The following is a 25,860-nucleotide window of genomic DNA, read 5'->3' as shown; positions in this document are numbered from 1 at the left end:
CAAAATGCAAATTTAGGGGCTGGGGGCCTTTTCATCCAAGAGGTGAACAATTTCTATAGGTCAGTATAGGTTATCTATAGGTTAAGGAAACATCCATCCAGCTGACTTTGGGTGAAAAGCAGGGTACACCCTGGACTCACACAGCATATAGACAACCATTCACACTGACACAAGCACGGGAAAACAAACTGCACACAGGAAGGCCGTGGCCAGGATTCAAACCCCAGACCTGAGAACTGTGAGGCCGCAATGCTAACCACTCAACATGTGCCACCGTTAAAGAAAAAATAAAATGAAAATATAAAAAATGTTTTTTTGGGGTCAAGATTTCATCAAAGGAGTTTATTTAGGCCACATAAAATAGTTAGGTAATACATTTTTTTAAATAACTCATATAAATACACGGATACATCCATCCATCCATCCATTTTCTGAGCCGCTTCTCCTCACTAGGGTCGCGGGCGTGCTGGGGCCTATCCCAGCTGTCATCGGGCAGGAGGCGGGGCACACCCTGAACTGGTTGCCAGCCAATCGCAGGGCACATCGAAACTGAAGAAAAAAACTACTTTATAAACTTTCCCATTATATATGTCAGGTAAGTCTATGTACATCATTTTAGAGGCCGTAACAAATGTAAACTTGTGACGGCATCTTGCAGGGAAAGTTACAAAACTATTACGCATACACAAAGCTGAAAACATTTTAAAACAAATCCCTCACATAATTTAAAATGAATGGGCGTAAATACTGCTTGTTTTTTTTCTTTTTATGTTTTAAAAAAATGTATCTCAAAGACTTTAGGATGAGTGATGATTTCTACACACAATTAAATAACATTTCAATATTGGACGACACACATATATATATATATATATATACACACACACACAAACAAGATGCAGGTTGTTCCTTAGTCATTGTCATAGATGGAATCTGGGGAGAGAGATGCAATCATGATTTAAAGATCCTTTGATTTTGAATTTTAGGATTAGATTCATTCAAAAAAACATACCATCGCCGATATCATCATAAATTTCGCCGTCGCTGTAACCAAACCAAAAAGAAGTCAGCTGTTTGTTTCCTGATCAACACTTTCATATATTTACTTGTGCCTTCCTGGTTTGCAACGTGTGTAAATGTTTGTGGTACTCACTCCATGGAAATATGGCTGGTTGAAACATAACCAACTGTGAGGGACAAACACACAGATCAGAATACATCATCAGTAGTGTGAGTACAGCGCGGGGAAAAAAAATAACGTGACACGTCCTGTTGGTGTAATGTGCATGGGCATGTGTCCCGATACTTTTGTCCACTCACATTTGCCCTCCTCGTTCCGACAGATCATTTTGTTGTCCGCAGGCTTGACGATCACGTCGAGTTTCTCCCCGGCTTTGACCGCCAGTTCTTTGCCGCCCCACTTTTTGTTCGCCAGAGCGGGGCTGATGCTCACCTGATACAGCACCTGGATCTCGCCGTCATACTGAAAGCACATTTGATTTTAGTAACAAGTTGAACTTCAGTCCAAAATAGTCAAAATAGTTTTATGACATCCATCAGCAGTATGAACACTCCAAATTGTTGTTTAGGTCTAATTAGGAGTTTTGAGTGCGGCCCTAATATCCGTTTGTCTCAATGGACGAGCGATACGAACATTAAACTTTTTCCTGAAGTCTTTCTCTTCTTTCTCAAACTTTTTTGTCTTCTTTGGGTCGGTCTCTTCTATCTTTATTCTGCTTCTCAGGGTTGGAATGCTGAAGAAACAAAACAGCAGAATTTGAAAAGGCTGCTCATACAGCTAGAAAAAAAAAATAGCTGAGTATTATTATTGTACCTGCTGATGGGTGGAGGTGGAGGCTGGATTTGGGCGTCAACGTCGTAGTAGATCTCTTCATCAACTTAAATCACATAAAACAAATCCATTAGCATGGTGATATTTTAGTTTTACACTTACAATCTAATACAATGTAGTAAATAACAGTAGATATCAGCATTATCCCTTAAATCTACGTTTAATTAAATGTACAAAAATGATCCGTTTTATTATTTTTATATTATCAAGCAAAAACAAGACTGGATTATTTTAATTTGAACATTCTTATTTTAATTTTGCCTTTTTAAATTATGAACTATCCTTTTTGATTAAATCCAGGTATAAATAAACTTCCCCCGAAACCCTGAACAGGATAAGCAGGATAGAAAATGGATGGGTGGATAAATAAACTACCTAAATCATCCTTATTTTTCAAATAAAATGCAACAAAAATCCATCAATTATCGTTATTTCCTTTCTCCTTGTGTTTTTTATTGCTTTAAAATACCTGGATTTTCCTCAGCTGTAAACTGGCTGGGTGGAGGAAGTCTGGCACACCACAAGAAATGAGAATACATTACATATTGTAAAATATGTCTGATCACGCATCCATGCTGAAAGATCGTCACGTCAATTGGGTTGATCTCTTGCAGTTGATGTCTCAATTTCAAATTGAACAGCATCATGCAGCAGTAACACAAACATGATCACAGGATTAGTGAGAGCAAACACAATTAATTGGTTGTAGAGAAATGTAAATTTTAGACAGAAAGAATCATGCGATATTGACGTCATTAATTGTTTACAAAGAGAACGAGACAATTCAACACAAGAAGGCATCATCTCCTCCTTCTGTTGGCCTTCGATGATGGCAATAGAGATTAGGGTGAAGGCTGATGAATTAACGGGATGAACGTGTGAGAACCGGTCTTACTACTGAGTGTATTTTTACACTTTAGCGCTGACTGGACGTCTGTTTCGCTCAAACATCTTCAGGAGGCCGAGCGACTTTATAACAGACGACCTGGGCTGGAGGTGACTAAAGAGTCAAATATTTATATATATTGCATATTTAACAACTTCTCACTTTATATTGTCACTGTTTAGCATTACTCACCGCACATCCAAGTCTGGATCAATGACATCATGATATAGTTCCTCGTCCTCCTCTGGGGGAGGTGGTAAAACCACTGCAGGAAAGAAATAAATACAATGTTTGAGCATGGGAACTGGGTGTATCATGACATGTTGCATTTTTGATGATTATGATGGGTAGAGAAAATTAAAGTGAATGTAAAATGTTGAGCCATGTTACCTCCTTGTCCACTGATCCCACTGTGGACAGAAAACAGGTTCGAACATTACACGCAAGCAAAATTATTTATGCTCTACCCCCCCCCCCCCCCCCCCAAAAAAAAACAGTGGTATAAAGCCATGTACTCTTTGTACTGATTATTATTATTATTATTATGCTATGCAAAGGCCCTCTTACAGTCATTGTTCATTATGTGTGCATGTACTGTATCTTAGTGAAAATGTAATACGATGCTCTAAAATTCACTCTCGAAAAAAAAAAAAAAAAAATTCCCCAAGTCCAGTTTCACCAACTGACATGAAATTCAGTGGACTTATAAGTTCACTTATATAGCGCTTTTTTAGCTTCCAGGTACTCAAAGCGCTTTAACACTCTTTTCTCATTCACCTACTAATGACGCAGCATCAGAAGCCGCTTGGGGTTCAATATCTTGCTCAAGGACACTTTGACATGATGTCAAGGGCGGAGCGTATCCCAGCTATCTTCGGGCAGGAGGCCGGGTACACCCTGAACTGGTCGCCAGCCAATCGCAGGGCACATAATAACAAACAACCATTTGCACTCACATTCACACCTACAGACAGTTTAGAGTCTCCAGTTCATGCATGTTTTGGGGATGTGGGAGGAAACCGGAGTACCCGGAGAAAACCCACGCAGGCATGGGGAGATCATGTGAACTCCACACAGGCGGGGCCGGGGATTGAACCCCGGTCCACCTTGCTGCCCTTACTTGAATTAATTATTGTTTAAATATTCAGTCATATTTTGTTGTCTTAAACTGACAAAAGGTAAGTGTATGGAACCAGTTAAAAAGATGAATTTAAAATCTTTTGGAAATACGTGAATAATTTGGAACGTGCTTGCCACCTGCTGTCTGACGAGGCCACGTCCACATCATCGTAGACGTCATACTTGGAGCTCTGCTGAGCTGGATGATTCTTCAGAGTGTTAAAGTCAATCTCCACTGAGGTGGTCTTCACATAGCCAACTGACAAAGAAACAAGCAAGTTGGACTCAACATGCAATAAAAGTTATTTTACCAAATAAAGTCAGAATATTTGTATTTTTTTTTGAGACGTGCACATTTTCAGGAGAATATAAAATCGATTTTTTTTGGGAGGAGTGAAAATTTGAACAAGTACAAAAAAGCCTTAATTTTGCAATTAAAAAAAATATAATTCCCCTGAATAGTTGTCTTTTATTTTGTTAGGTAAAAGCTGATTCAAGTAATTTTTTTATTTTAATTTTATTTTTTAATTTTTTTTTAAAAGGCAACATTTAATTTACCTGAATAGTTATAATTTATTTAGGAACACTCTTACATGCAATATATTCTAAACTTATGAGAATAGAGCCTTCTTTTGCTTGAGGAAAATAATGTCACGATTTTATGAGAATGTTTTAAATATTTTTCTACAGTCAAATATACTGTATGGTAGCATTTAATTTTTATTTTTTATTTTTTGACCCAAAAAATTGCGATGACTATAATTTGGAGTAATAGACAGTGTGTAAGAAAGAAAACTTACTGGATCCATCCTGTTTTCGTCCCAACCATTTTCCCTCTGGGTTGCCTTGAACTCGAACAATATCCAGACAGTCGCCTCCCTTCAGCGCTAGTTCTGTCTTACTGCCTTTGTAGTCCACACAAGCTTTGCCTCGGTGGATCACCTCCACAGGGCCGACAAGCTGACATGCAAAATGATAAGAACAATTAAAAAAAAAAAAAGCATTTAAACTTGTCCACAAAAGTGTTAAAAAGTTGGCTTTTACTTTGAATTTCTTTCTAGCTTCTTGTTCTTTCTTCTCTCGCCCCTTCTGCTCTTTCTTCTCGGCCTCAAGTTGTCGTTTCTCCTCCTTCTCTTTCCTCTTCTCTTGTTCGTCCCTTTTGACGAGTGACCACAAACGCATAGGCAACGGGCAGAAGATAAACGCTTATTAACTTCAATACTGTATCTCCAACTAGCCCATTAACTTAATGCCCTCATCTAAAACATTCTCTTACCATGTTTCATCAAGAGGCTCATACATATCGCCACTGTCATCGTCTTGTTCTTCCTGAGCAGAGAAGACACAAACCAACCCCACCCCAAAAAAAAACCAAATAAATAAAAACATTTTTTTTTTAAAATGAGGTTTGTTGAGTAACGTGATGAATTAGCCATGTTGTGAAAGTGGAAATTGAGCATGTGTCACCTTGGGCCGTAGGCTTGGATGACCTAAAGGAAGTCAAAAAAGAAAGACTGTTTTAAAATAATCTCAAAGATTTGCAACTGCCATGTTATGAAGACATTTACTATAGTGGCGTTTGTAATGTAAATGTTTTCAAGCGTAGGGCCACAAAAAAGTAGTAAATTATTCATGGGAATGAAGCGGTATAAACTGAAACGTTGCAAAATTACAGGTTTCTGTGATAGGAATTGAAATGTAGTGAGTAAAAATATCTTGCATTATAATTATGGTTCAAATAAAATAAAGAGATTTCATTTTTTTTCAGTTGCACTGTGCATCCCTCACAAACAGTAACTCAAATTACCAGTTAATTCCCATAAATTGTCATAAGTGTGTGCCAAACTTGGTCCGACTGTGATTTACTTGCACTCAAATATGACTGCTTTGTAACACATCCTGACACATTTGATACCATCAAGAGTTGACTGAACCTGTGGTCGGAGGAAGAGGAGGAGGAGAAGGAGAGCTGATATTCACGGCGTCAACATCGTCATAGGATTCTTCCTGGTGCACACTGCAAGGTACAAGTTTAAGTTTGAGCTTGTTAGTCGTGTGTGTGTGTGTGTGTGTGTGTGTGTGTGTGTGTGCATTACATGGTTCCTAAAGGTCGCGGAGGCAAGCTTGGAAGTGCACTTTGAGGCGGCTGAGGCCGGCTTGTGTTGTTGCCATGGTTACCAGCGGCTGAGGGAGGCAGGGGCAATGTTTTGTTGTAAATGGTATTTCCTGTAACAAAAACAGATATACGCCATGGGTATATTGATTCATTAATAGACAAGTAACATCACTCATAGGTGACTAAAACTTTTCCAAAATGCCTTGTCAAGTCAATTGCTATTACATATGCACATTGTGTGGTCAGGTAATGATACATTGGCAAAAATATTGCAGCTGTGGGAAGCCCTCATCAAGGCCTTTAATATGAGATATGACTTGTGGTTAATGTTTTCCTTTAATATTGATGAATTATGACCTCACTCTTGGTGAAGGTGAAATAATGTTGTGCGTAAAATATCTTTGTTTTCTGAATTAATCAAAATGATTGCTGTTACTCCACTTGATTTTTTCATGTCTAACAGTTATCACAATATTTTGCCAACGATAGCAATCGTATGAGACAATATTTCATACTGCCAATAGCTTTATAATTAAAAAAGGGGAAAAACACAGACTTCTTCCTTAAAAAAAATACTATTTAACTAAAGCATGTTTAATTGATAATTACACTTGATACTTATGTAGTGATACCATATTGTGAGAGATCGTGATACATTGTTATATAAATATTCATTGCAAGTGTATCGATAGTGTATGATCCCAGATTATGATATTGGGGTGCTGGTGTATCGTTAATGGTCATGATACATCATGATATCGATATTTAATGCTTATATATCAATTTATATCTAACTCAAACTCTAACCCACCATCTTCGATGTCGCAGTATATCGGTGACTGTATAGAGGGATAATGACTGAATGCCAGCGTATCAATATCTTATCGTGAGCGGTAATTAAGCGGCTCGGTGGACGACTGGTTAGAGCGTCTGCCTCACAGTTCTGAGGACCGGGGTTCAATCCCCGACCCCGCCTGTGTGGAGTTTGCATGTTCTTTGCATGCCTGGGTGGGTTTTCTTCGGGCACTCCGGTTTCCTCCCACATTCCAAAAACATTCGTGGTAGGTTGATTGAAGATTCTAAATTGCCCGTAGGTGTGAATGTGAGTGCGAATGGTTGTTTGTTTATGTGTGCCCTGCGATTGGCTGGCAACCAGTTCAGGGTGTATCCCGCCTCCTGCCCGATGACAGCTGGGCTCGGCTCCAGCACTCCCGCGACCCTTGTGAGGATAAGTGGCTCAGAAAATGAATGGATGGATGAGCGGGAATTATACAGTATTCATATTTGATGTTGGTGCAATAATAGCATATCATGATGTATTGTGATATTGATTTCTGATGCTGGTGTATTGATACTGTATAATGAGAGATAAAGCTGCATTGAAATTTGATGCATGTGTATTAATACTGTATCATACAAGATCAGAATCAGAATCATCATTTGCCAAAAAAAAAACAAAAAACAGTCACTGATCGATAAAGGGTTGCTAGTTATCTGGTAATGCCGGTACAATTTTTCTTTTTTTTTTTTTTGTGTGACAATTGTGCAAAAAGATGCAGAGTCCTCTAGCACTTAGTATTACTATAGTAGACAATAGTATTGAAATTTGATGTCAGTCTCACTGTACATCTCACTGTACATCTTTATTGAACTGCAATGCTGTTGTTGCACTGACACTGTATAATAAGAAATAATGATAAATTCGTATTTATTGTTGGTTTGTTAATACTTTGTTGTGAGAGATAATGATACTTTATGCACGATATCAGTGTTAAGTTAGTTTATGTTTACCTTAGAATGAGCAATAACGATACATTGTGATATATTATATTCCAATATATTCCAATAAACTAATTCAAACTTGCGGCTCGTTTTGGACCAGCAAGAACTACTTTCACATACCGATTACAGAATATTCCGATATCCATATCATAAAAAGCAATGTTATGGCATTGGCTTAAAGTACATCCTGAGCTTACTATCCGATTGCTCTGATTTCATCCATATTCTGCAATAAATTGCATGTTGCGTGTCATCTTACTTATGGATGACTAAAAATGAACATGACTTATAGTGTGGTTTTAAAACATGGCAGGAGAGTAAGGTGTGATTACATTAGCCATTATCTCATCTGCCTATAAACAGCATAGCTCTCGCTCGAAACTCTCCCTGCTTCCTTCTACACAACTTCCCCTTAAGGCAACACAAACTTAGCACACGGGGGCGGGGCCAAGAGAGAAAATGGACAGTGAACTTCACTGGACAAATAGAGGAAGTCAATATGTGACTTTAGTGAAAACCTTTGAATAACTGTTAGGTCACTCATTTATAAAGTGTTTCCAGCATTTATGACTTCACACATGTTGGCAGTAAAACCAGAATTAGGGTCAAGTAAAGCCACAACCAAGATGGATGGACGTATGGATGATAACACTCTGGCACAGTCCAAACACCTTCAAATTAGGTTAATTGAAGACTAAATTGTCTGTAGGTGTGAATGCCCAAGTCAGCGGGGATAAGCTCCAGCTCACCTGCGAACCCTAAAGAGGACAAACCCTATAGAAAAATGCTGGATAAGTGGCACTAGTATAGCACGTCTGCCTCACAGTTCTGAGGGTCGGAGTTCTGGCCTTCCTCTATGGGGTTTAAAATGGGGACAGTTTTTGACCCAGGAAGAGATTATTTGTGCAGTAATTCCTTGAAAGTTATGTTCTATGGAAAAAATGTCTTCAAATTCAAACAAAGTGACCTTAGAGCTTCCACTTGAATAAGCAAGTATTCCAACTTACCCGTAAAGATCCCGGCAGCTCGTCTGAAGTCGTCCAGGTCTACTTTGGGGGGTCTTTTTGGCTTAGCAGGAGCAGGGCCCAATGTGAACATGTTTGGGAGTGGGTTCCGTTTTGGGTCCGAAGTGGAGCCATCATTAGTGCTGGCGTTCCGAATAGAAGCATTGGGCGGATGTCTCAAGCTGGGCTTTTTACTGGCCGGGGGTTTCGGAGGGGGGGCAGCGGGATTGGCACTAAGAGGCCGTTTGGAGTCCGCTTCCATGCTGAGGTCTGACTCTGGCTTGTCTTTCTCCTTGTTGAAAGCCTCTTGGGCTGCCATGAAGCTTGTGGGAGGGGAAGGTTTGTCCGTGTTGGCTTCATTCTGCTGCCATAACTTGACAATGCTGCTGCTGGGCTTTCGGTGCAATGGAGGCACTTTTGGAGGCGTGGGGTCGGGAGGTGGGCACTCTTCTTTCACCCAGCTGGGCTTGGATCCTGCCGGAGGTGGTTTAGGACCAGGAGGTTTGGGATTAGAAAGTGTTGTGCTGAAAGGAGGCTTGAGGGTGGGCTTCAGTACGGGACTTTTTACTTCAGGAGACTTTGCTTCCAGGGGCTTCAGAGGTGTCTGCCCTCTGTCAAATAAAGGTTCTTTATTTATGGTATCATCCATGGTGTTGCTAAATTTGCTAGCCAGCGCTTTAGTTTTGCTTGCTCCGAGGACCTCTGTGCCACTTTTAGCAGAAACTGTGTTTTTAAGGTAGGAGGAGGGTTTGGGCGGTAGATTTAAAGTGCTGCCCGAGAAACTCTCCAAGACTGGTTTTTTGGATGGCATGACGGGACCAGATGAGAGGGTGAGGTTGAGGGGCGCTTTGTGTCTTGGTGACGACGACGAGCTCTCATCAGCGCTCCCAGTGTTGGACTGAAAACGAGCCATGATGGCCTTGACATCAGCCTTGTTTTCCTGGAACCAGTGGGAAAAAGAATAGAGATGGAGTTAATAATGATCCCCAAATAATACGAGGTGGCACAGTGGGCGACTGGTTAGCACATCTGCCTCACAGTTCTGGGGACCCGGGTTTCTTTGGGTACTGCGGTTTCCTCCCACATCCCAAAAACATGCATTAAAGATTCTAAGTTGCCCGTAGATGTGAATGTGAGTGCGAATGGACGTTTGTTTCTATGGGCCCTACGATTGGCTGGCGACCAGTTCAGGGTGTACCCCGCCTCTCGCCCACAGTTAGCTGGGATCGGCTCCAGCACGCCTGTGACCCTCGTAAGGATAAGCGGTACGGGAAATGAATGAATGAAATAATACAACTGCAGGCGCATGCCCTAAAGTCATACAATTTGGCGTTCCATCCATCCATTCATTTATTTTGTGTACTGCCTATCCTGGGTTGTGGGCAGATGGAGCCCATCCGAGCGACAGGCAGGGTACACCCTGGAATGGTCGCCATGGCAGTCACAGGGCACACAGAGACAAACAGCCACACTCACGTTCGCACTTCTGGACGATTTAGAGAAGCGGCGACACTTTGGTTGCAGAGTCGGAGGGCCAACCATACAACACAGTACAAGGAAGTGCAGATAAGAGTCGAGGACATAAGCTGTTACTATGGCAATAATGTCAGTACAAAACAATGACATCAAATGAACTCTTACTTCTGCATACACTCAATCAGTCAATATCAATATCTTTTCTGTAACTCAGTAAAGTAACTCAAATGTTGGAGTAATTGTCAAGTCAGTTGTAATTGCTGAAATACAGTACTAGTATAGTAGTTGAAAAATAGTTACATGTATAATGGAGGAAAAAAATGAAATATTAATCATTTGCTTGTTATTATTATTAATGTAGTTGTTTTTTTACGCAAGGTTTATACGCAAGGTTTATATTATTTGTTGCCCAAACAATAAACTTAAGCACATACAGTGATTAATTTAGCCAGAAAAAAAAGTCGACATGAATGAATATAGTTATATTTTTTACCACTTCAACAAAGCTAGCAGGTACACCAAATGAACAATCACTGCTCGCATTCTTTTTCCTGGTCACCTCGCATTTTTTATCTGGCCCGCGATGATTAAATCATTGTGCATTGACTTTGTGTTTCTTGCTAAAAATACTAAGATTGCAAATTGTCTTCACTTATAAAAAAAATGAGAGATAAGATAAATGTCTCCTTTTGTGGCTGTCATTACATGATGATACCTTCATTATTGTGGAAAATGTGAAAATGTGACTGTAGCAAATAATTTAATTTAATTCACGTTTTTCAAGTGATATGAAACAAACAAAACCATAACTTGGGGCACACCACCAGTATTGACGTGGCATCTGTAAAGCTGAAGTTTGCAGTGGAGTTTGAATAATGAGGAACATGAGACAAGTTGACAGCTGAATGTGGAAGAGGCGGTGCACAGCACCCACCTGCCGCGAATGCAAAAATTCTACCAGCATCATGACCATGACAAGCTGGAAAAAACAATCAGTAGAAAAATACCCTTTGTCATGTGTCTGTTTCTCAACCAGAAAAAAAAGCTAAAATTACCCAACATGTGTTGCTCCACAAAGTTGCAAGTGCCTTTCAGACTAATGCAACACACTTTAACACAAACTATAGCGTCAGTAAGACAATAAACACCTTTCCAAATTTTCTATTGTTTTTCAGATTTGCACACAGCAACAGAACGAGCATATACATGCATAGAGGAGGTTTATGGTCATTGTAGGCCCATTGGTTCAATACTCAAGATGACAAATTACTGCACAGAAATGTATAGTTCATAACCCAGCTTTTAAAAGTAGCTGTACGTGCTATATAGAGATAGGAGCGATGTCCTCTGGTCAAAACAAAGAGGAAGCAAACATTTCTATTTCCACTTTGTTAAAAGGTGGCGGCCAAAGTTGCACAAGCAAGAGATGCAAAAGCGAAACAAAGTGGCTCAATTTTTATATCGAGTTGAATATCCAATGAATAAATAATATCCTCTCATTGACCCTTAAAGTCTGTACATACTCATATAAGTTCTGTTTAATTACACATTTGTCACTTGTGAGTAAATGTAAAAGTAGCTGCTTATTTGTTAATGATAATAAGTTAGTTATCCTGCAGTTCTCTTTTTTTTAAATGTAGTATGAGGTACCGTACTCACCATGTTGAGGATAGGAGTCCCACCGGCCTCTGCTGTGTCTGATGAAGTAGCTTTAGCGTGTGTGTGTGTGTGCGTGTGCGTGTTGGTGTATGTACCTGTCCAAGAGAGAGAAACCTGTAGTCTGCTGAGACTTGGTGTACGTCAAAGAGTGATAAAGCATTGAGCGTGTGAGTGTGAACTTGTGTGGGTAGTGTGTCAAATACTTCCTCTCCCGCAGTCTGCTCTCCTGTGCTGTGTGTGTGTGTGTGTGCGTGTGTGTGTGCGTGTGTCTCACACACACTGTTATCTCTATGTGCTGATCTCGTGGATTTGGTTGTCGCTGTCAACTTTGTTTCTCGTCTATGTTCAGCAACTTGGTACGAAATAAAAAAGTGTTCCCTTCAATCAAGGGAGGGCAACCTATGGCCCGTGGGCCTTATGTGGCCCTGAGTCTGGTCTGCCTTGCAGTTCTAACTTCTTATACCTTAACCTACTTATAACTAATAAAACTTCAGGGGAGCTGCTATATATATATATATATATATATATATCCATATCTATCTGAGTTCCAATCTCAGTTCAGGCTCTCCCGTGTGGAGTTTGCATGTTCTTGCCATGTTTGCATTGGTTTGGGGCTTCCTCCCACATTCCAAAAATATGCATGTTAAGTTCATTTAAGACTCTAGTTTAAATTTTCCAAAGATGTGTGTGAATGCTTGATTGTCTGTATATGCCCTATGACTGGTTGGAGACTAGTCCAGGGTGTACCCGCCTATATCGTCCAAAGTCAGCAGAGATAAGCTCCAGCTCACCCGGGACCCTAATAAGGACAAGTAATACATGAAATGGATAGATGGAAAACTAAAAGTCCATAAGGACATTTTATGTTTTGGAAGCTATTGACTTCCATGTAGCTTTAATAGGTCCTACTGACAGATGCTCACAAGTGAGCTCCTATTTTAGGTATTTAAGCCTTTATTACGCTGTATTTGATTTCTGTATTGCCAAATGTCTTCTCGGTGTAAGAGTTCCGCCTCGTAAAAACGCTCTGGCTGGTCAAAGTCTAATGTCCTTCACATTCCACACACACTATTATTGTAATTATCGATCACAGATGTAGTTCCACTATCAACAGTTGGCAGGGATGCCTGATTTTTCTTTCATCACACATGTAGATTTTAGAAACTCCTCAATGTGTTCCTTATGATTCTGATTTCTAAATGAATATAGTTCATCTAGTTGACATATTTAGTTTAAAAAAAGTTCCAATGTCCTGTTTAAAGCACGGCAACAATAAAAAAAATCATGAGTATTACCACCATGAGCACACTCTATGAAAAGTGTTTATTTTTGTCTCATTTAAAATTGTGTGTGACATATTCTATTCTTTGTATAAACATTACAGCATCGATGTATTAGAGGTGGTTTTGGCAAAGGGAAAGAATAAATCTCTTTGTTGATGAAGTTGCTGAAAATGAGATACCTTATTTGTGGAAGGTCCACTTTTTGACTTCAAAAATAGGTTGACGCAAAATTTCTTCCCCAAAGCTATGCCAGGACCAAAAAAAAAAAAAAAAAAAAAAGGTTCAGCCTGGAATCATGTTTGCACCGCCAGACCAATGTTTCACATGGACATTTATTGCCGACGGACGCAGTGTTGGGCCACTCATATGCTGTGTCCAAAATCGTTCACTCACTACTTCCTATTCCCCATGTAGGGTTGCACGATGTGAGCTTTCGGACACTACACGGCGCTCTGTTAATGACGTCACATCTGTCGCACAATAAAGTAGGCTGTTGTGGTGGGTAAAAAAAAGAAAAAAAAGATGGCTGTACATTATTAAAACAAGATGACTTTGCAAAAAAGTATGTGTCCCGTATTTTTTTTTTTTCTTTGTTGAAAAGTTACATTTATACGGAGAAGAGAGAAAACCCACACAGGCACGGGGAGCACATGCAAACTCCACATAGGTGGGGCTGGGGATTGAACCCCAGTCCTCAGAACTGTGAGGCAGAAGCTCTAACCCGTCGTCCACCGTGCTGTCATTTCTCATGATATTTTTCCAAATTTGGAAGGGGAGGCATTTGTTTGAATGGATTCATTCCAATATTTCCGTAAATACAGTAATTAGCTCTCACTGCAGAGTCAGCATTTATTGAGAAAAATTCTGTAATGTTTGGTTTTCTAATGCATCTTATCTATGGTTATCGATTCATTGTGAGCTGTAATGATCTTCTCCGTAACCATGGTAACCTTCCCCCACCCGTCCTCCTCTCCCGTGCTCCTACGGGCAGTGGATCCCGAGCCGTCTCTGCAGTCTCTCCTCCTGCAGACGTAGCTCCATGGAGTCCACCACGTCGTAGATGTTATCCAGAGACCACATGGGCGAGGGGAACCACGCCTTGATGTCACCATCCTTTCCCACCACCAGCATGCTGAAGTAGTCCTTGCTGATCTTCAGCTGGTCGCGCAGGTTGTTGACCACATCGCGGGACAACTGCTCCACTTCACTCTGACTGCGACCTGGAGGCATGGTGACGGACGTAAGAAGTACCGTAATATGAAGACGGTGGAACCTCTTGAAAGGAAAATCCAAAATGGACGAATCCTTTCGAGAAAAATATGGTAATTCATGATATTATATTCCAAATGCGTCCACAAAGCAAATCAAACAGAAAAATGCGATGATGACCAAAAAACGGAATGGACTCACCATTGAGAGGAAATAGCTCCACAGTCCCTGAGGCTTTGTCTCCATCCCCAGTTAGCTTCAACATGGCAAAGTGACGAATACCTGAGAGACAGTAGACAATGGAATCTACAGGTGGTCTTAAATTCAACTCTATTTGAGTCCATCCAAAGCCTAAAGGAAGCCCATCCGTCCATTCATTTTTCATACTGTTTCGTCGTAGATAAACTGGAGCCTATCCCAGCTGACTTTGGGCGAGAGGCGGGGTACACCCTGGACTGCTCAACAGCCAATCGCAGGTCACATATACACAAACACCCTTATCACATTCATATCTATGGACAATTTAGAGTATTCAATGAACCTAACGTGCATATTTTGGTGTAGTTCTTCAGCGTAGTGGTTAGTTACTTTTTTCCTAAATGTTCTGAGATTGGGGGTTCGAGTCAGTGCTTTTGAGCTTGAGCTTGAGTTTGCGTGTTCTCCCTATGTGCTTGCATGGGTTTTCTCCCAGTACATTCCAAAAGCATACATGTTAGGTTCATTGAAGATTCTATTTTGTCCATAGGTATGAATGTGAATGTTTCTCTGTCTACATGTGCCCACTGATTGGCTGGCGACCAGCCCAGAGTGAAATCTGCCTCTTGCTCTAAAGTCAGCTGGGATAGTGTACAGTCTGGGTTTTTCTTGGTTTATTTTGGTACTTCAGCTTTGGTCATATTAGGTGACAGGTCTTATTGTGATTTTGATTGTGTTTTGCTTTTTTTCTTACTGCTTGCACGAGGCAGGGGGCGTGACTAGCCTACATTCATGGAGCTGCAGCTGCTAATTTATCTGCAGTGATTTCAGCATGAGGTTGTTGGTTTTTTTGTCCTTCTCAGTTTTAGCTACCTGCTGCCCAGTGCTAATCAATGTGCCTGGCCTGCCTTTTTGCCACCTTCATTTGTTGATAGTTTCTCCTGCCTTCCTTGCTTCAACTTTATTTATTTTTTGCTGAAACAGTTGATGAACTGTTAAATAAACTGCGGAAAGCGGTCTTCTGCTTTCCTTGGCTCCTCATGTTTTTTTCCCAGCAATAACGGATAGGCTCCAGTTCAATTGCAACCCTAATAAATTAATATCTAATAATAATAATAATAATAATGACCTGTAGAAACTAAATGGAAGGGCTTCTACATCTTTTTAAACTTTTTTTAAATATCAGGGTTTGTATTTGAAACATGGAATTTAAAGATTTAAATATCTAAATTGTATTATTATGTACTACAACCAAAATAATAAACATTGTTCAATGAAAATCCGTCTGATAGTGTCGATCAAAACTCAGCATTATCTTTGTAAAGATAGAATTTTGGCTGCAACTGTTGTACAATATGAGTTGTTAAATTATGCATGTGCACCTAATTGTGAGTGTGGTGTAACACTGACCAAGGTGACACTCTTGCCCATTGAGAGCAGACAGCTGCTGTTGAAAAGAATAGTCATCCTCAGCTGGAGCAGAGACGATCAGCAGTCTCCTCTTTGACATGAACCTACAATGATGGGTCATTTTCAATGAGGATAATGTTTTGTAACATTTAGCTGTCGTTCGCTAAAGCGGCATACACGCAGGCCGATAATCGGGCCTCATTTGAATGGATGTCTCTAAAATATTATACTGAGTGATTAGCCTGTGGTACTGTATATGATGTGTTAAGAGTGAATTTTCCTCTCGATCTGCACGGAAGGAGGTTGGGTCCACAACTGTAAATATCACACGTCAGTATTTACGATTGCAATTCCTATTGTGAGGTGAAAAGTAGCGATAGCTAGTGAGGGAACTTGTTGACGCCGGCCCAGTTGCTAGACACAAATGGAGGACCCAACTGGTTGTGTTCAGTGTTTATGTAACGCAGTGGCTCTCACCCTTTTTAGAGTGCGGGACCCCCCTGCAAACTTTGGATTAACACTGAGGACCCCCTGACTTCAACATTGCAAATGGGGGCGAGACAATTTATTAAAATGTAATGAATTACACTTGTGAAACAGATGGAATTAAAGAAAAAATAAGTCCTGTACCCGCTGGAGTTTGGATAGATAAAGTCTCAGTCACATTTGAGTAAAATCATCCTATTTCTATAAATGTTATAGGATCTTTTTTTAAAAAGGTATTTGATTTTCACGGACACCTTGCAATTACACCACGGACCACTAGGGAAGGACCACAGTCAGAAACACTGGTTTAACGTGCCTCCAACACTAGTCATATACCACAATAAAAATAAATGACAAGGAGAATAATTCACAACTGCAATGTACTTGTAGTTACCAGATAAGATAACAGTTAGCCTTGCTTCTTATGTTTTTGTCTCTACTACTACGCTTTCTTCTCCTTTGTATTTTCTGGCAGTCAGGATTGGGGATGGGAGCTGATAAGAATTTAGCTCGTCTGATTCAATTATCGATACTGCATACTGATCCGATTCCTTATCGAGTCTCTTATCGATTCTTTTTGAGTGATGGAATGAAATAATACAAATGGCTTTGTTTGCTCTAACTTCTTAATATCTTCAAAATTAGACAGAAGATACAGCATATGAACTGATCTGTAATGTATCCTTAGGGGGAATAAAGTAGGCGACTTACTTCTCAAAGTATGTCAAAAGACCAAAAAGCTCAATGCAGTTTTAACATACCTTACACGAAATCAAAATGCATTCGAAAATCGCTTAGTTTCACTCTTATTGGTCCAGAGAAAATGAAATATTTGTGTTTTTAAGTCCAACTGATGCAAAAATGTAAACCCTGAGCCTTAGAACAGTCAAAGGAGGTCTTATAACTTTTCTGCAAGGATATCACCTCTCTTTTGATCCACCAGGGATAGATTTATTTTTTTCTCCACAAGATAAATTTCCAATAAATTACACTGTGTGCGTGTGTACTCCACTTTACCTGAGGAGGGAATTCTCAGCTTCAGATTGTTGCTTGTCAGCTCCACATGCTGGGGGATTTTTTTTTTCTTTTTCTTTCTCGGGACGCCTTGAGGGAAAGTTGTCGATGTATTCGAACATAGCGAGGCTTGATGGCGGCGCCTCAAACACTCTCTAGGGGAAGAAATCAAAACAGGAAGCAACAATAAACCCAAGAACATAGTTAGTGCCTTCAAAGATGATTTAAAATAGGAGTTTTCACCAAATCCTAGTTTCAGAGGGACTGTCTTACGTTGGGCCTGATGTCGTAGTCGGTGACGGTCATGGAAAAAAGGTCAGGTGATGACAAACCCAACTGGGATCGTAACAGCAAGATCAGACCCGTATCAGACAGCTGCTCTGGTAGCTCACTGAATGGAGGTTCTGACTCTTCGGTGCACATAATATACAATTCAATCACTGACTGGACACTTCTTTAGGTATACTTGCAATATTTATCATCCATATATTTTTTTTATATAGAGCTTGAAAACAACTGCATTTAAAAACAAGACTAAATAAACAGATTATATTTGGCTAAACTTTCTTATTAGAAAAATCATTTCATGCCAACTAAGTGGCTTAATTGCTTTTTAAAAAATATTCCAATTCGGATAGGAGAATCTCATATTCTGTTCAACTGTTATATTGTATATCAACTTTTGTTTACTGCGTAAAACCAAGAAAAGGATGGTTAAAATAGTTTAACTGAGCAACTAACGTGTACTTAAATGTACTGTACATCAAAAGTAAAAACGTTATTGTCATTGACAAGTAAAAAAATAAATATACCAGAATAATGCTGCCCACAACTTCCCATACTAAATATGTGACCAGATTTACTCATATGCTTCACTCAGTACTTTTGCTCTTTACAGTTTTGCATCTTCTGCAAGATTTTAAGTAAAAATAGAGCTTCTGGTGTTTTCTAGTGTTTGTTACTGTACTATAGAAAACGTTTGCCACAACACAGACGTCATGTTGGTCTTTTCAGCTAAATAGTTGAGACTGTATCAACAGCACCTCTGCTGTTTGTAGCCAAGAACACTGCACTCCATTGAACCTCAATGACTTCTTCACTACCTTGCTTAATCAACAATCAATTCCACACAACAGTCAGATCTCCTAACGATCAATTAAGTCCATCAATCGATTTGTATGTCCAATTCCCATTGGAGCCAAGGGAAGCCATTAGGGTTTTGTACAATTTCCTACTAAATATGAGTGCGCAATTCCAAGTATAATGGATGAATAATTTCCTTGTAGTTTTATCTGTAATAAATATGGATACACAAGTATCATTTTGCATGCCATCGTTCCCTACCGAGTTGGTGGTGTTGCAACGTGAGGGTGGCGTCGTTGCCTTTGCCCACGATGGTCGCCACGGTGACCTTCCTGACGGCCAGCTCGCAGTGCTGCCTCTCGTTCTCGGTGCTCTGCTGCACGTACAGCGTTGCGTCTCTGCTGGGGGTTGACATCAGCTTCCACGCACACACACACAAAACGTCACTATGATCAAGGACTGTATGCTGTAACATAATTAAGGGATTCTTACCATCAACCTTCTCTTCCCCTTTAAATGATCCAGAAAGTCTTTAAAGGCAGTTTTGTCCTTCTTACTTGCTACTTTGTGAGACTTCTTGCCTCTTCCTTTCCCTTTCTTTCCTTTTTTCCCTTTACCCTTTTTCTTGGAGTTTTCTTTTCCTTCCTTTTCCTCTTTACTCTCCTCAGTAGGTTTTTTTGGCCCTTTATCCCATGTGGCGGCAGGCCTGCAAAACAATAGGAGGCTTAAAGGGTACATATTATGGAAAATGTACTTTTTAAGTGCCCATGTACAAATGGGGACTGGGGTTATGGTTAGATTGGGATGAATGGCGCTTGCGTATAGCCACCACAGGTGGTGGCTATACGCAAGCGCCATTCATTGGCAGTCTGGACGTGCAGAGGTGCAACACAACAAAGCCAAAGGGTAAGCAGAGCTGTGAGTTGGATGCACTCTAGGCGTAATGATAACATAAGCCGTACTCGTCACTGGCTCAGCAGTATGTGAGGCAGAATGAGGGCTGGCTTACTCGCCCGAGATGGGGCTAATTTCAGCAAGACAAGAAATAAAGTGTACCCTATTTTACTTTTTTTTTTTTTTTTGTCCTTGAGGTATTTCAAGGCGGCACGGTGGACGACTGGTTAGAGCGTCAGCCTCACAGTGCTGAGGTGCGGGGTTCAATCCCCGTCCCCGCCTGTGTGGAGTTTGCATGTTCTCCCCGTGCCTGCGTGGGTTTTCTCCGGGCACTCCGGTTTCCTCCCACATCCCAAAAACATGCATTCAGTGGAGACTCTAAATTGCCCGTAGACATGACTGTGAGTGCGAATGGTTGTTTGTTTGTATGTGCCTTGCGATTGGCTGGCAACCAGTTCAGGGTGTACCCCACCTCCTGCCCGATGACAGCTGGGATAGGCTCCAGCACGCCCGCAACCCTAGTGAGGAGAAGCGGCTCAGAAAATGGATAGATGGAGGTATTTCAATAAAAAGAAGGCACATGTTATCAAGACACTATCAAGTGAAAAAAAAGTATATGACTCCTCCTACTCGCCTTCTGATTCAGTGGCTGAAATCTGGGATTTTAACTAAAAGGCATAAAAACTGTACAAATCTGATATTTCTTCTGGATCTAAGGGAACAAAATAATACAATTATATTCAAGCAATGCACTTATAAGATACTGTATATTAATGAGATAAAAGCAAACATCCATCCATCCATCCATTTTCTTTACCGCTTCTCCTCACTCGGGTCGCGGGCGGGAGGCGGGCTACACCCTGAAACAGTTGCCAGCCAATCATAGGGCACATAGAAACAAACAACCGTCCGCACTCACATTCACATCTACGGGCAATTTAGAGTCCACAATCAACCTACCGCGCATGTTTTTGGGATGTGGGAGGAAACTGGAGTGCCCAGAGAAAACCCACCCAGGCACGGGGAGAACATGCAAACTCCACACAGGCGCGGCCGGGATTTGAACCCCGGTCCCCAGAACTGTGAGGCAGATGTGCCAACCAGTCGTTCACCGTGCCAACGCACGCATGAATTTCCCATGTTAAATTGCACACGTGCTTTGAGGCAATTTTAATCAAATTAAACAGCTCACATAGAGTAGAATTTTGACAAAATGTAACCTTGGGCTAATATTTATCTATCATAAGCAATCATGGTTGTAATGATAAATGGGAAGCAGGCATAAAAGCACAACAAACAAACCAACAGCAAATCAAAGTTCCAAGTCAGTTTCGGTTACAATTTCTGCATTTGACTGTACATTGAAAACAAATCTGAAATGAAATCACCTTTCTTTCTTCACTTCCTCTTTTCTTGTTGACACATCAGGAGCACGGTGCGTTTTCTCCTTTTCCTCTTCCTGTTTAACACCACCACCACTGGACTCCTTTCTCCTCACAGCTGGCACCTTCCGAATGACAAACCTGGACCTGCCGCTCAGTATGTCCTGGACCTTACTCTTAAGGGCGGCCTTTTTGTCCATCGGGGGTTTTCTTTGCAGCGTCACCACAGAGGTCCTGTTGCTTTGCCTCTGAGGACTCAAAATTATTCTCTTCTTCATTTTTTTCCTTTTCACCACAACCTTCTTTTTAGTGCTTTTACACCTGGGAAATTGTGAAACGATGTTAACAAAAAGGTCTTGTAGTACTTGTGCTAATTGTGATATTAACACATGACCACTTAAAGCTGCATGTTCTGTTTTATAAGCAGGACAAAGTGGTAAAGCAGAACCTCAGGTTGGCTCCTTTTCTGGTGATTTTCTCCAACTTCCTCATTGGCAACTGATCAATGACCTCCAAGACGGCCTCGATCTGAACTGGATAAGGGAACCGCTCACTGACTCTTAGGTTTTTTTTCAGCACCAACATGTTGAACGCTTGGTCCTGAATCCAATAAAAATATATAGTTTGCATAAGACATGTTTTAAACATTAGTTTGCATAAGAGGTGTTTTAAACTTTGTATGATATTGGTCACACAAACGCATGAATGTAACAGCACATTGTAAAACTATCAATCTGAGCCGGATAGAAAAAAAATATTAATTACTGAGAGGTGTCTACTTTTGTCTCATATAGCTAAAATATAATATAATATGTACTATTTTGATTATATAAATGTAAAATTATCACCAACGAGATACCTACAAAATCCATACCCATGCATGATGGATTGTTATTAAAAGTCACACATTTACTGAAAAAATAAGAACATTGTGGAAACAAAAACAATAATATTATTTTATTTTTAACTGAAAAATGAAGGAAATTAAAAAAGTACCTGTAATCATTTGTATTTTAAATATCCGTGCATTATTAACTCAATAAAACACATTTTGAAATGAATATTCATTCATGAGTCAGTGAAAAAGTAAAAAATTATGTATTTGTATGGATTTACCATGAATATTCATTAACTGAAATTATTGGAAAGTGTTGAAAAAATATCCCATCTAGCACAAATGTTGCTGTGAATATTCACACATTAGTAAATGAAAAATTTAAGAAAATGTTTGAAAAAAATCCCTTTCATATATACAGTATACTGTATAATATGACAATTTAACGTTCACGTATATAGAGCCTATATTTTTAAAGGTTTCTGTATGTGTGTGTAGTTCTACACCACTGCAAACTAGAACCACAATAACAAAACATATTCTCTGAAAATATCAATCAAAGGCAGTTTTTTTTTTCATACAGCTCTTCAATTGGCTGTGCTCCTCATTGTGTGGTCATGATTGTCAGTGAGCGTTTACCTGGGTGAGCTCAAGGAAGTGCAGCAGCTTGGTGACGGTGTCAGGGTCCAGGCTCTCCACTGTGGCTTGCCCTTGTATGGTCGCCTTCTGGATCCTCCCTTCCATCATGGCGTTTTGGATGATGGTGACAATGAAAGTGTCTCTTTCTGCTAGACGGCAGTTTAGAGATTTCTGAAGAAGACACACACACACACACACACACACACACATACACACACACAGACGCACAAAAAAACATTTAAGCACAGGACACTTTTTAAGTGCAAATAGCACATTCCATTTTGATGACTAAATGACCTGATCCATGTCTTCCAGCTGTTTTTCCATCATACGTAGGTAGTGGTCATTGTGTGAGGGAGCTGTTATTACCCACAATCGCTTTTTACCTGCAGGGGGAAAAAAAGACTTGTATAGGCACATATACACAAATAAATCTGGAAATATGTGTAGGTTAGATTATTTCTCTGTTGTAACAGTGCTTCTTGCAATTACATTTGCCTTTACTAGAAAGCCTTTTTTTCAACTTCCTTTTTAAATGATGCCATATTTGTAAGGACCACGTATTTGTAGGATCAGCACCACTAGAAAACAAGGATTGCCATCGTTGGAGGAAATCTGAATGGAGAGAGATCTTGAGAGGACCAGTGGCAATGCCGTAAACTCCACAATCTGGAACGAAACGCCATCCTCCAAGATGACAACACTCATCAACCCCACAGAGTGGTGTTCATCAGATATTATCTTTTGGGAGTAGAAACAATGGAGTCGATAGTGTGAACACTGGTGGGGTAAGCTTTGGCATGCTGTTTGTAAACAACACAACCGCTGGCAAGAACTCCTGGTTGAGGAGTGGAAGGCCATCCCACCACAATGTGTGACCAGATTAAGGAGTCAATTTTGAAAGTATGTTCTTTGTCATCTTTGTTACTGGTAAGACTTCAGTTAAACAATGCTACAAAGAACACTGAACAAGAGTGAATAGCAAGGAGCTGTTGCACATTGACTGACTAGGCCATTCCATGACCTTATAAAACAAGTTTCTTCTTGGCAGTATGTTTTGGATAACTGTTATGCAGGAAGACCCATTCACAACCCACATGGGCACCAGCCAATCTGTGGGAGACACAATTCTGCCATGAATTTTAGGGAATCAAATACTTATTCTCCTCACATACTCAGCTGCATGTCTCTTACAAATTGAACATGATTTAACAGGGAACCAAAGAATATCCAACTTTATGGGCAAAAAGAAATGTTACAACAAAAACACAACCTACCAAACATGCATCCACTTCAACTGATTCGTTCATTTCGCTTGCCTGCAAAGTCGGAGAGAAAATCTAACGCAGGAGTGAGGCTCGATGGCGACCCTCCACCCTCTCTGTTATGTCCGTGTCGTCTGTCTTCAGCCAAGCCCAGTCCCAGTTCCATTCCTGAGGGGAGGTCCGAATAGTCTCCCCAGTCCTTCACATTGGGGTCCAACTTAATCTTGGACTTGCTGAAAGGGACGTTCGGCCGTGCAGCCAGCGAGCTTGGGTGACTGAGGCTCCACAAAGCGGCAAATAGAAGCCAGTGTGTGTAAAAGCAACAAAACATCCTCGCTGGTTTGTCAGTTGGCACATAAAATTCTCAAAAATACATGAACAGAACAAGCTGTGAAACGTTACGTTAAAACAGGTAAAACATTGTTTGAATCCAGGTCAAAAATATATATGCAACGGTTGTAATAGTCCTCATTAAGGTGGGAAATGTTGGGGAATAAGAATGCTAAAGTACAAAAAAAGACCTGACGTAGACAGAGTGAGGAGGGGAGACCTTCCTCTCTCTTCTTCTCCACACACACACACACGCACACACACACACATACACATTCCTGGTTTGCATTAGAGCCCAGGCTTGTTAACATGGCTGGAATTTTCTTCCAAGACTTTAGTGCCTGATACACGCACGCACGCACTCCACGCACTCCACGCACTACAAGTGGGGCGGACCTAAAGTGGACATGTGTTCCCTTTACACACCTTGACAATCATAAAAAAACATCTATACCAACTTTAAAAAAACTATTGTTATTGTTGTACCGTTGCACAGCAATGATAGACCTCATCTACAGGAAGCCATTTCCCTATATAATTGCAAGTAAAATGTATTGTATTTGAATAATCACATTGCATTCATATTCCGTACCTTTGACAATTATAGCAGCAGTGTTTTTTTAAACAAAACAAAAAAGTTGTAGTCAATTCGATTAATTGATGGTTAAGTATTCTATTGACTGTGTGCATGGAATAATTTTTTTATTCAGCCTGCCGCACACCAAGCGGCAGGGCGTGGGGCCACTCACTCATTGCGACAAATAATTTATACCTATGCGAATTTCTTGAGTATTCCCTCACTTACACTCTGGTCCTATAGATGTTTATCATTTACATAGCCACTTCCACCACACTTCAGTTGTACAGTCGGGCCCACGACCCTTGTCCTGCATGCTTCCCCTTCTGTCCCTGTCCTGTCTAGTCCTGTCCTATATTGTCCTGTCCTTCCCTCACAGGGTGTAGCACTACTGACTCATACAACACTTGAATCCAATGTGTCATTGTACTAGTTATAGAATGCTTTACTTTCCTCCTCTTGTTTACAGCTAGTGCTTTGTCTTTTGTTGTCTTCTTTTCTTATATTATTTAGTTACCTATTCACTCTCTCTCCTTTTGTTTTTTCTTTCATGCCCCTTTAAAAACTTTGTTCTGTTCGACTGAACAACTGTAATTCTCAATAAATATCCATCAGAATACAAAGAAACCACAGTGGCAGCTTAAAAAGTCCACTGTGACACAGTAAAACCGTTCTGTCATAAAAGGGATACAGATCTTCCTTTCTGCTTGACCGAACAGCTGGACAAAAAAAAAGAAAAAAAATTGTATCTTGAAGTAACTGAGGCGAAATCAATTGCACATCAGGCGCTGTTCAGTTCTACTTAGTTCACTGTCAACAGAAGAGAACTTCAATGCAAATTGTTACATGTTAAATAGTATTAAAAAACAATAGCTTTAATAAAAATGATTCTTGTTGAAGGATAAGTGGCATCAAAAATGATGGATGGATAGATGACTGGATGATTATTGTTGATATGAAGATATCGCTGTGGGAATTTTTTATTTTATTCTGCCAACTAAAATAATGGAATGATACAGTTTTTAAACAATAACAATTGAGGAAATTTGTTTATGAAAACATTGTGTTTGCATGTTAAGTGTTCACTGTAGGCTACAGTATAACACTTCATAGCAAAGTGTAAATTGACAGCACTGGTACTATGACCAGCATATTTGCATTATTTACATGCTGTATGTCAAATGTCAAACAGGGTCCAAAATTAAAACAGCGATGGGGGAGAGACCTGTGGGGGCATGTGGGTGTTACGCACAGCGAAAGGGTTTAACACCAGCATTTCCCTGCTGTTATTGCACAAACGCCTTTTATTTTCATGCAATACACTTACCCTACCTAAACATTTGCACAGCTTGCTTGGCTTCTGG

At 40.2% G+C, this 25,860-nt stretch overlaps 2 protein-coding genes across 5 annotated transcripts; both read right to left on the bottom strand.

The window, feature by feature from the left end:
- Nucleotides 1–327: 327 nt before the first annotated feature.
- On the bottom strand, nt 328–12,075 carry fyb1b (FYN binding protein 1 b). Of its 3 annotated transcripts, XM_061699398.1 has the most exons (20): nt 11,895–12,075; nt 8,763–9,699; nt 5,954–6,083; nt 5,792–5,874; nt 5,325–5,347; nt 5,134–5,186; nt 4,902–5,013; nt 4,658–4,817; nt 3,996–4,116; nt 3,129–3,148; nt 2,931–3,003; nt 2,766–2,852; nt 2,322–2,362; nt 1,835–1,898; nt 1,655–1,754; nt 1,321–1,483; nt 1,154–1,187; nt 1,013–1,044; nt 888–933; nt 328–549 (listed from the first exon to the last, which is right to left on the bottom strand). In XM_061699398.1, the coding sequence occupies exons 1-19, from the start codon at nt 11,895–11,897 to the stop codon at nt 911–913; spliced, it is 2,259 nt and encodes a 752-aa protein (XP_061555382.1). In that variant the 5' UTR covers nt 11,898–12,075; the 3' UTR covers nt 328–549; nt 888–910. The 3 variants fall into 3 exon arrangements, with proteins under 3 accessions (XP_061555382.1, XP_061555381.1, XP_061555383.1); XM_061699397.1 differs by having other exon boundaries at nt 328–933; XM_061699399.1 differs by lacking the exon at nt 2,766–2,852 and having other exon boundaries at nt 328–933.
- Nucleotides 12,076–13,520: 1,445 nt separating this feature from the next.
- Nucleotides 13,521–24,079, bottom strand: ccdc80l2 (coiled-coil domain containing 80 like 2). Of its 2 annotated transcripts, none has more exons than XM_061698803.1 (12): nt 23,644–24,079; nt 22,622–22,710; nt 22,325–22,495; nt 21,299–21,450; nt 20,857–21,171; nt 19,067–19,280; nt 18,836–18,992; nt 17,765–17,901; nt 17,495–17,646; nt 15,992–16,095; nt 14,588–14,668; nt 13,521–14,397 (listed from the first exon to the last, which is right to left on the bottom strand). In XM_061698803.1, the coding sequence occupies exons 1-12, from the start codon at nt 23,918–23,920 to the stop codon at nt 14,159–14,161; spliced, it is 2,088 nt and encodes a 695-aa protein (XP_061554787.1). In that variant the 5' UTR covers nt 23,921–24,079; the 3' UTR covers nt 13,521–14,158. The 2 variants fall into 2 exon arrangements, with proteins under 2 accessions (XP_061554787.1, XP_061554788.1); XM_061698804.1 differs by having other exon boundaries at nt 23,602–23,711.
- Between the last annotated feature and the right edge of the window lie 1,781 nt (nt 24,080–25,860).

This window comes from Phycodurus eques, chromosome 15 (assembly GCF_024500275.1).
Source record: "Phycodurus eques isolate BA_2022a chromosome 15, UOR_Pequ_1.1, whole genome shotgun sequence".
NCBI lineage: Eukaryota > Metazoa > Chordata > Actinopteri > Syngnathiformes > Syngnathidae > Phycodurus > Phycodurus eques.
Note: the sequence above shows the minus strand (reverse complement) of the source record. Positions and strands in the feature narration are given on the sequence as shown.